This window comes from Rhodnius prolixus, unplaced genomic scaffold (genome assembly GCF_049639745.1).
Source record: "Rhodnius prolixus isolate KJV_2025 unplaced genomic scaffold, Rpr scaffold_12, whole genome shotgun sequence".
Taxonomy (NCBI): Eukaryota; Metazoa; Arthropoda; class Insecta; order Hemiptera; family Reduviidae; genus Rhodnius; species Rhodnius prolixus.
In genome coordinates, this window is record NW_027411635.1 from 6,666,494 (window position 1) to 6,678,165 (window position 11,672).

General features: G+C 34.7%; 1 protein-coding gene across 1 annotated transcript; it reads right to left on the minus strand.

Annotated features, from left to right (window-relative positions):
- Positions 1-176: 176 nt before the first annotated feature.
- On the minus strand, positions 177-11,448 carry GCS2beta (glucosidase 2 subunit beta). The gene is made up of 11 exons (XM_074143568.1): positions 11,155-11,448; positions 10,297-10,509; positions 9,478-9,650; positions 8,422-8,645; positions 6,368-6,440; positions 6,170-6,292; positions 5,753-5,854; positions 5,497-5,671; positions 3,386-3,576; positions 2,226-2,363; positions 177-659 (listed from the first exon to the last, which is right to left on the minus strand). Exons 1-11 carry the CDS (start codon positions 11,246-11,248, stop codon positions 516-518), a joined length of 1,650 nt encoding a protein of 549 aa, XP_073999669.1. The 5' UTR covers positions 11,249-11,448; the 3' UTR covers positions 177-515.
- Between the last annotated feature and the right edge of the window lie 224 nt (positions 11,449-11,672).

Here is an 11,672-nt window from a genome sequence, read left to right on the forward strand (position 1 = left end):
AATAATGTCGTCCAGAACTTAGTCAAAATCTGTAAAAACCCTACTCATTCGCTACTGAATACAACAGCGCTCACTCACACACATTAATTTTTTAAAAAACCCAACGAATTGTAAAAATTTAACGAAAATAGTTCTTATTGATGGAAAGAGTAAGGAAAATTAAAAAGCGATGAGCCTACAAGCGTATTTCTATAATTTATTTCCAATCTTAAATACCAAATTTACAATTGAAAATTCACAAAATATATCACCTCTAAATTTTTCGTACATTTTTAATACAAGAGTAGAAAATCAGTTTAGGACATACTTCCTCACCAATTTTTTGAAACAAAATTTAATATTTGACAGATTACCTAAACCGTCCACCACGCTGTTTTTTGAAGAACGCACATACACAAAAGTAATGTAGCACTGCGATAACAAAATAAAAGTTATCATATATACAAATTTTTATTGACACATTTGAAGAATCAGGATGTATCCACTTCGATACGTTGGAAATTAAATCAAAATGCCTAAAATTCATCGTGTATTTTCTCCGTTTGAGTTTGGGCAGGGAATTTGCAGGCGGCCGGTGTCTTCAGAACCAGTTCGTATTCACACTTATTCGGCTCCGAGGCTCCTATCACTGCAGTCTCCAGTCCGCACTGCAGTGCCACCTTTCCACAACAAAAATTTAAAGCGTTAATTATTAGATAAATGAGAAAATTATAATTGCAAAATTTCTAAAGCTAAGGGTATTAAAGGAAACAGCTTGCCTCCTTTTAAATTGACAGCCCAGCAGGTGATAACAATGTTTCCACATAATCAAATGAACCTGTTAATAATATAACCAGTTCGTACTTTTCAGCACTTATGTGCAGCGCAACAAAGATTACCCAGATAAATTGTATGTAATTTTTGCCGAAGCTGGCGCCAGTGTTGAGGCATTTGAACAAAAATCGAATAAAAAACATTCCTTGAATTTAGAAAATATATCACGTACTTATGAATCTATTCTTACTTTTAATCTGAAATAAACACTCAACGGACTCCTCTTCAACAATTCTCGCAAGTCTACCTAGATAAATTGTTTCAATCTCGAATTTTAAAACATTCTCAATTATTACTAACTTCATTTAGATTATAAAATTGCATAAAATTCGAAATGACACTTTTAATCTACTCTCCTAGAATGCCCTAAAACGAATTTTTTACTAGGAAAACTCTTCATTCAAATAATAGGTATGATCTACATATAACTAATGGATATACTTATTCTAAATACATCGAACATCACTTCACTACACTTCTGCGTTTCTTTCCAATATAAAGATACAGAACTGTGCATTGAACTGAAATGGCATTTTACTCGCCAATAACAAAACTTTCTTTGATCGAATTTGCCAAAATATCGTCAGAACCATTTTTGAGAAAATTGCATAATAATTAAACATGTATTCAATACATTAGATTTTTTTTTTTTAATTTAAGGCGCGTCAACGTCCAAGGATAACATCAGCAGCTTTTTTCATTGCACTGCTAGCCTCCGGACAGTGCAACACCTTCCATCACTGGAAAATGAGCTATAAGAAGCTCCTAGGAAAAGAAAGTCTAAGGACCAGCAACTGGGAAGGATCTCCGCATGGAACCCATTACGCTAACATTGAGCTAATAATCTCTTCCTTCACTTCTAAAAAAAAAGAAAAATCAGAAATTTATTGTTTCAAGTCTCACTTTCATAAACTATTCCCCACAAACGTTAAATTCCAGCAATATATTTAATAGACTTAATTTTATATTGGTGATATTGACTTTACTTGCATAAAGCAAACATGTTTGTTGCAGTTCTTAAAAATCCACCTAAAATCAATTTTCCTCAAAACATATTTCAAATATAAGTTATAGAGCTTTCAATGTGTACTTACATAAACCAATCTCGCGTGAAACCCTCATATGACTTTCCCTTATTGCAGAATACTGTAGATATTATGTTACACACGCACACAGAGTGTGAGTGGAACAGGGGTTAATAACCAAGTTTCAAACATGTGAGAAATGTAACCAAAACATAAAAGGCTTTCTACTTTTATGTTTCTTCCACACAGATCAGGCGCTAAAAATATCTTTACATTCCTGAAGAGATATCGACACATGTATTTCGGGTAAACACTCAGTTTCAACAATTTACCACGGTAGCTATACTTTGTCTTTCAAGAGGCAGAAAGAAAAAAGAATTCAAGTACCTTAGTGGAGCGCTGAGGTCCATTCCAACAAGTCTGGCCTTTATCATAGAGCATTGTCTTGTACTGCGAATCTTCGAGCCAACCAGCCCAAACTCCAAGTCGGGTCTCTGAGCCACCAGACTTGCCCATCTGGACTACCTGGTAGTCACGGAAAAAAAAAAATTATTTTTCAACATATTCTAACATTTTTCTAGAATCCTAAATTAAATTGAAAAAAAAACCTTGTAATACTGACATGATTTACACTCAGAATTGATTTTTAAAACTTGGGTTTTGCACTATAGCTTAGCTGATAGCGTGTGTTAAAAAATAATTATGATAAAACGTTATTAGGATAAACGTGATTCATCAACTCTTTCAGTGTATCACAAAAAGACAAATATTTTAAATAGTTTTGTTTCTTTTGTTTTTAATGCACGCCGGCATCTAAGTTATTGGCGCACGGAGTTTTTTCCAGTGCACCGCCAACCACCAAAAATTGTTCTCTCGTTACAGACAACACAGTCCATCACCGGACAGTAAGATGTAAGAAGCTCGTAGGAATAGAAAATCTAAGGACCAGCAGCTGGATTTGACCCGAGATCTCCGTGTTGGAATTCAGCATACGCTAGCTAATCACTGACAAAGGGAGAATCATAAAATACAAAGAAAAGACACTTTATGCAATTGGCTGTTGTCACACTTAAAATCTCTTAAAATGAACTTTATCAAATAAAAGTTTCACAGGAAAGTGGTACGCCAACTAAAAGTAGAGCTGTTGTCGAGAAAATAGCAAAAAACGTTTACACTAAAAAATTACACTTCTAACGGCTGGTGCTGATCAAAATTGTCGTCAGCTAAGTAAAATACCAAATTAAAAACTTTTTGCTATTTGCCTTTTTTTGAGTTATGCTCAAGACATACAGAGAAATTTTGTACTTGTTCAACATTCGCGTCAACAACAAAGGGACTTGCGCCGGTCTTTTCACCGCCAGTCTGCGGACGGTTTTGCTCCCTACAATAGGCAATCAATTTTGCCTATTACTGATAAGCTGTAGAGGCGCTAGGAGAAAAAAATATAAAGTTAGCGTTCTAATCCTCGGATGTGCCTAATGATTTGCAATTACTGTATATTTTCTTGAACCAAAACTGTCAGTGATAAAGCAATTATAAATTGTTACCTGATCGAAGGGACACAGCTTGTAGGTGTACTCTCTATCAGTGTAAGTATAGCATTGTCCATCTAAAGGGATAAATTCTTCTTCTGGTCCATAATCCTTCTCAAGGCAATCTTTCACACGGGACAATTCCCTTTCCACATCTTGCAGAGATCTTTCGGCACTCTCGAAACGGGAACGAGCCTTATTCGCTTCTGGGATTAAAAAAAAAATATTAATAAAAAAAAGATTGTACAGAAAAACCGCTACATCCTCGGATTGCCAGGCCGCGCCCTGTTTTAAGACTCTAAGATACAGGGTGGGGCAAAAAGTATGAACCGGTTTTAAAGGGATGTAAAACAAAAACAATTCAACTTACAGAAATTATGTTTATATTGTTTAATTCAGTACAGAATCTAGTTTTTTACATTAAGTTTGAAAGATGATATCACGTAGGTGGCGGCCGTCAGCCGCGATGCACTCTTGAAGGCGAATTCTGAAGTTTTCAACCGCTCTTCTGCACATTTCGATGGGTATTGCCGTAACTTCCTCTCTGATTCTGTCCTTAAGTTCTTCCTGGGTATGTGGACGATGTTTAAAAACTTTTTCCTTTATGTACCCCCAAAGAAAAAAATCACAAATGCTCAAACTGGTGAGCGCGCAGGCCACTCCACGTCACCCCTCAAAGAGACGAGGAGAGAGAGAGTGCATCGCGGCTGACGCTGATATCGCCACCTACGTGATATCATCTTTCAAACTTAATTAAAAAACTAGATTCTGTACTGAATTAAACAATATAAACATAATTTCTGTAAGTTGAATTGTTTTTGTTTTACATCCCTTTAAAACCGGTTTCATACCTTTTGCCCCATCCATTAGTATCACACATTGCACTTTGCTTTTCAAATCTGTTTTAATCGGAAAAGGGTTCATATCAATCACTTGTTTAATGAACTTGTGATTTAATGCAGTAAAATCACCTAAATTACAACAATAAAATTTTAATAGAACACCTTAATAAGCTTTTTTGAACGTTTCTAAATGACTGAAATTACGAACAAAAGTATGATTGAAAAGTTGGGTACTCGCTGATTTGTATACCTTATGGATAGATTTTTCTTTTTGTTCCTTAATTTAACAAATTCATAGATATCTAATGTTAAATCAATATTCTGATATCTAGAATAAATAGGCTGGTTTACGCCGGGTATAAAAGATAAAATGTTTATGGTTCTCAAAGCCCACGCACTTGAAAGTTTTGAAATCAATGTCATAGATTTCTCAGAAACAAAAATCCAATTATTTTTTGTGGTTCTTTCCAATAAAAATATTTCCTTCATTGCCTTTATAACTTTTAAAATAATCGATAATGCCGTCCTCCAGAAAATTTTTAAACCTTTAAAAGTCTATTCCTAATCTCTAGTTTACAGATTTTTTTTAACATTAGGAATAAGCAATACTTTCATTATAACTTGATATTGTGTACCGGCGGAACTTTATGTACTATTGGAGAAATTTATTAAAAGGATGCTTAGAGTTGTTTTCTCCAAAGAACATTTTTTTGGGAAAACGTTTTGAATAAAGTGAGAGGTATTTATTTATGGGGAAATAGCAATTTTGTATGAAAACATAAACTGCGATTACAGTACTTCTCACTAAAAGCGCGAAAAGAAATTAAACAGCAAAGGCGGAACGATTGCAATATTTCCCCTGCTTCTTCTTCTTCCTGCCAAATTTTATCAAAATCGGGGGAAGATTTACAGTGTTAATTAGTAACAATTTTAGAGGGGGTCATACATATATGAACCTAATTTCCTTCCTTAACTGTTTCTTAACAGAGTCGAGTTCCCAAAAAGGCACATCTACGAAAGGTTTTGAATCGAAAGACACCTCCACTCATTGAAATTGGTCCCAGTGTTTAGGCGCTACGTTTTTTGCAAAAAATTATAGTTATAAAAGAATATACCCTCTAATTGAAGAGGATTTGTGAATATTATCTTTTATAGCAAAATATCAAAAATTGTTAAAGTTGTGAGTTTTTCAACGTAAGGTTTTTTCGTACAGTTTTTGACGATCCACTCTTATACGAATGTCCTACGGGAAACCGGACATTATTAATCCAAATGATGGTGTACCTTCGATGGTCTTAAGGGTATTTTCATCATAATGATCGTCAGGCTTATCCTGCTCCCCTTCCTCTCGCGTCCCTTCATGATCATCCTCGTCGTCGGGCTCCGGTTCTGGCTCCGCCTCATCTTCTTCGTCTTCATATTCTTCATCGTCTGACTTGAGCACATTTTTTTCCCACTCCTACAAAAATTCAAAAATGAATATTGTTACCGGGTACCAAGATAAGCCGTGAGAAATTATATTGAGATTCGTTTCACATACCTCTACTCTTGCATCATCATTACTTAGCTGCTCGTTTTTGTCAAAAGATGCTGGCGTTTCTGTGGTATGCAAGTCATTGTAGTCAACAGTTACTTCTTCAGCCTAAAATAAAGTTAACAAAACTTCTGAGTGAAACACTCACACGACTTTCTATTACTCAAATTACTATAAAATCTCATCAACCCAACATTCTAACATTGAATTTTAATAAATATTAGTGGATCCCCTACATTTATCACAAGTTCGCTGCTTTCGATTTTAAACCTAAATCTATTTATTCTAGAAAATGTTTCAAATAACAGTAATTGATAGAGCATTAGTTTGAAATAATTTTGACTACTCAACTTTATCTAATTTTGCAAATCTGACACGCTCGTTTGGGTCTAGTCATTAAAAAGAGTAAAAATATTGACTCACGTGAAACTCCGTAGTATCTTCTGGAACGTTCTGCTCTATCCCCTGAAAGAAAAATGGCTTCACCTTTGGCCAGGCTTCAAGGAATGTATCCCAAGAAATATCCGTGTTAGAATTAAACAACAACTATACACATAAGAGTAAAAAACTAATTAATAATTTCAAGGCAATAAGTAAATACACAAATCTTATTGCTTTTACCTTAAGCTCTGAGAGGTCATCACTATCTCTGTACTGATCAAAGATCTCCTTTTTCATTTCATTTGGTTGCAGCCTAAATCAAGATAAAATAATACAAAGTGGAATGACATACTTCGTTATTTTTCAACTACTATTTCCAAAGTTCTTAGGCTCATCCTACAATACAACTACACTATTGAATGAAGCAAGACGTTCCAACTTCTCTCAAACTTACATATACAATTCTGCTACAAGCATAACGTTCTAAGAAATCCGGTATTGTTTCTTAGCAAAAAACTGCAAGAATATGGAAAACAGGTAAGTAAATTCGCCTTTAAAATTAACTGACACTACGTAGTGTGCGTGTACGGAGTTAGAAGTTTTAAACAAATATTTTGCTCTATTTTAGAGAATTCCACAAAAAAAAGTTCATTCAGCAAAGTGGCACTTGATTGTCTTTAAACTTTTTTGTCGGGTGTATTTGGTAGAACTTAAATTTGAACTTACTGTGATAATCTGTTTAGAGTGGTTCGGAAGACAAAGCTCTTGCTGCAACAACTTTTTTTCGTATTCAGGAAAACCTCAAAAACATATATTTTGAGTAAAACTCAACAGGAGCATATTTTACAAATCAATTAGTTTAGACAAGCCCTTTTTTCTGGTACTTAACGAAGCTTAAAAACACGGAACAGCAGGGTTTCGCGATTCTATGCGGTATAATGACGGCTACAAGACATATGGAGAAGTGGGAGCTACAGCGTATGGAGTGTAAGGTTTAACAACACGGTAAACCTATGTAGACTAGCTTCTATCTTCTAGACGGGGTTAACCACAATGTATGTTTGTGCTGCTGTGATTAAGGTTATCAAGTCCTGTGAAGTCTGATCAAGGCTAGAGTGGGACTGCTGATAAATCCTAACGAGAATTGGTATTCAAAAAAAGGTCTTACTAAATATTTCTTCTAAGGGCATTGAGTCGGTAGATGGCTTGGCCCGGGAAGGGCCTGTGGTGTTTCATAGGACCGAACCCTTTGTACCGTTGCGTAATGCATCTATCAAACAATGTGTGCACAAAAAAGTAAAGAAATGCCTATTTTTTCAGGCAAGCTTTACGTCCAACTCAGATATGACCATATCAGATGTCGTGGACGGAGGCGATTAGCAAACATACTTTACTACGAAGTTCTCAAATTGAACATTAGATAAAATCCAAGGTCTAGACCGGGAATCGAACCCAGTTCCACAATACATCTTAGCTTTGCAAGTCTCGACTCTAACCGCTCAGCAACCATGGCACCTCAATGGGTGCACAATAAGTCGCAAAAGTTTTCAATGCGAACTGCAAGCCAAAGAAAGGCGAAAATGAAAATTACTGTCTACTCGCCTAACTCACGGTGGTATTAATCCAACGAGGCTGGGCGTCCATGCGGATGATCGTAGGCCTTGAATCGGGCTACTCTGACTGAAAAAACACATGCATAGCATAGGCCTGTGAATTAAAAGTTAGTGTAATTTTTTTCAGGATCAAGAGGAAACAGCAAGACACTTATAGCTTCAGCGATTTGAATCGCTCATGATTCGGCCCTTTATTAAAGCAAAACTCCATGTGTTTAAAACTTAGCCCTGGAGTTTCTAAAACACTGCTACGTCTATTTAAACAAACAGGACCGGAAGAGGTGCTCGAACACTAGTTGCTACATTAGACTCTCTGGGAAGCAGTGGTGTAGTATTTTTTGGCCTATCCCTACGAAATCTAATCTAATCAACTACTACAATTATTCAGACAAAAATAAATTAGGTAAATTTCGGTTCTTAAACCAGGGATCTGTTGCAAATTGACGATCACAACCACAACACTAACCACCACCACACCCCAAAAACAAGTATTTCCAATGAATCCTCATATTTGAAAATTGGAAATTATCGCAATAATTAATCTTACATTCTTAATCTCTAGGTAAGAGAAGATAAACTCAGAATCCAATCTTAACATTAATTGAATACTAACTTGGTGAATTATCGTTTCATCAAAATAACTAATAACCCCTACCTCTTTATAATCTATGCTGAACTTACAATTTGTCTCCATTAGAATCCAACTGCTCGAACATTTCTTTCGCTTCCTGTTCCAATTTCTCTTGTTTAACTTTCTCTTCAGCTTCTTTTTGTTCTTCTTTACGAAGCCTATGCGCTTCTAAAGCTGAATTTTCAGCATTTTCAGCAATTTGTTTCAACTGACTTGCCTCATCTTTCAGTCTTGTGGCTTCAATCTTTTCAGCTTCTAATGCTGATAATCGTTCCTTTAAACGTTTTCTTAACATTAGGGTGCATAAAAATGTTTCAATTAAAAATAATACTTTTTTTTGCCATAAATTACGTATTTTTACTTTTCCTTTCTCTTTGTAAGAAGAAATAACAACACTAAAAAAAATTCGTAATAGTATCATTTATGAAATCATGCTGACAATAGAATAAACAAAATTAAAATAAAAATTATGTTATTTATACAATTATAAACAATCAACTCATAGAGTTAGCAACAAAGTAAAAGTACAAATAAACTTTCTTACATTATTTATTATTATTTCCTTATTTCCAAAAAGATTATCGATAATCATTTCAAGTGGTGATTGCAGTAATTTTTTTAGACCACTATATTCTCCTTTTTATGACAAGATGTGTGCGGAGAAATAGGAAATGTCCACAAGGACCTCTATCCCCGCCTACACAATCCGAGTAGCACCTAAGGTAATTATCAGGAATCACACACTAGACCCATCGTTAGCTAGTCCTGACTTGAAGGTAGCCTGATACTCTAAGAATGACAAAAAAAAAATTATTCTGTCTGCAAAACTTTATCATCGAGAGTGACGAAATAGCCAATTGAAATGCCAAGTTTTAACTTCTTGCGATTTTTCTTGACTGAATACTCTCTTGAATCATGCAGACATGCAAAGAATTTAACAGTCCATTTGCAAAATTACTTCCGTATTCAGGGCGCTCAAAATAAGTTCTTAACCTACATATTTATATGAAAAACTCGTGTTAGGATGAACTGGCGCCACTCGCAATACTTGAGCTTAACAGCGTACAAGTGTTTCCCGCACACATCAGTCGCAGAATTCAAAATACCTGTTTTTGTTGTTTAATTTGTTTCCCTGCAGATATCATTTGCAGTCTGAGCTCATTTCCTTGACTGGCTATTTCGGCCTCTTGCTCCGCAGCTCTTTTTGCTTCTGCGCCCAACAGGTGGCAGATATTAGTACAATTTCCAAACATATACTCATCACTAGCATCGCAACAATCTAGAAAAGTTAGGGATAAAAATTAAAGTATCGAGACAAACTAAGATTTAACTACTTATCAATGGGGATAAGTTTTCTGAAAAATGGTTTTCTGAATTTGACCCGCAGCAAGAGATTTACAATTTAACACTTAATAAATTTTGCGAACTGTGTTTTAGACTTACTATAGTTTTTTAAATCTTTGAGGTCACAGAGCACTCTAGTACCAAAAGCAGAAATTAAATGCCCTTAATATTTATCCTTAATAAGTCGCGTCACTCTAATTTCTACGCGCTGGGCAAGAATAAGCTTAAAGTACATTAAAATTAATTTTTAAATTTTCTTCACACAACAAAATTGGTGTAAAAAATAAAAATAAATAAAAAAATTGTTTAAACAGGTAATTATTGAAATTGTATAATGGGCTACTTGACACGATTTTTTTTATTATTCCAAATTTTATGATGACATAACAAAAGAACACTAATTTCATGGATTTTCTGGAAGAAATAGTGCCTAATATTTGGTAAAAACGCAGAAAAAAATTGATAGAAATTTCTAGAGCTAAATCTTCGAGAACAGCAATAAGAGAAAATCGGAAGAAGGTTTCACGCCGTATTTTTTAATACTATTTATTAAATAAATTGGTTAATTTATACCAGCATACCACACACGCCATCGTTGACTCTGGACGATGGGAGATCATGTGGAATGAATCCAACGTTTTGGCAATAGAAACGTCCATTCGGACAGGCTGAAGTTCCAGGTTCGTCTGATCCATCTTGACAGTCGCAGTAATCATCATTTACAAACATAAACGGCACACGTAATGTTCCATCCAAACAGGTGAAATCTTGTAAAGAGTCATATAACGTTTGTTCTGTAAAACAGTTAAAAATATATTTTTTTTTTAATTACAATACAGATTTAGATGCAAAAAATTAAAAAAAAAAAAAAAAAATGGTACACTTTATTTATTGGCATCGACTTTCAACAGCCAGCCAGAGACATTTACTTATGTTTACGTTCCCTAGAATGATTCAACCGGCTTTTTAGGAATGGTTGGCCTCATTTTGAATAACAATCCACATAAACAACACACCGCGCGTTTTTCAAGACACAGCTTGATACGGCTCTAATCATGTTCAACACTGAAGAAAAGTAGGTCTAAAGAAGGAAAATGATGGAGGTTCAATATCGTTTCACAGTGCTTGAAGGAAGAGAACATTGCAACATGGCTTACAAATTGCTAAAAAGTCATCCCAACTACTTTACGAGTTGAATGGAGTACAAGTGAGAGCAAATGGTCCTGTCCAAAAAAAGATGATATTTCATGAAGACTGCCAGGGTGCTTCTCATTACGCCCAAATAATAACACAAGGTTCCAAGAAACTTTTCTGGCTGTTATTTGCAGCTGAGCGTAATTTAAAGCATAAACTAAGTAGCTAACCTCAAAAGTGCCCACATGAGATTAAACATCACATAAGCTTATTATGGGATAAATTAATTCAAAAATAAAACTTACGCGACAGTGGCACTCCTCTGGGGAGTAATTTTTCTGAACCTTTAGAGAAAATGAATATTGTTAAAAATATTAACAGCACTTCTATTGCACCCATTGTGTGCACATTAATATTTTATTATTTTCCTTACTATAAAATTTACTTATAATCGTTACATCAGATAATTAACTAAGGATTAGCTATAATATTAATACACTTAAGTTACAACAGCAGAAGTTAAACATCACTAGCTGTTGAGTACAGTAGCAGACCATTAACTTTCCGGTAAAATAGTAACAGAAGCAGGTTATAAACGCGAGTAGGATTCATGCAGACCCGTTCCTACATAAAATATAATCGATGTATAAAACTACATTCTACTTTTTTTTATTACAATTTTGAATTTGTTGTAAAGGTAAAACCAGTATACATATTAGTAAATTAATTAAATATAACAATTATCTAATTTTTCATTTTAACATACAGAATATCTTTAGATGTAGATAAAATACATTCATATCTATGAAGCTACCTTTTAAGT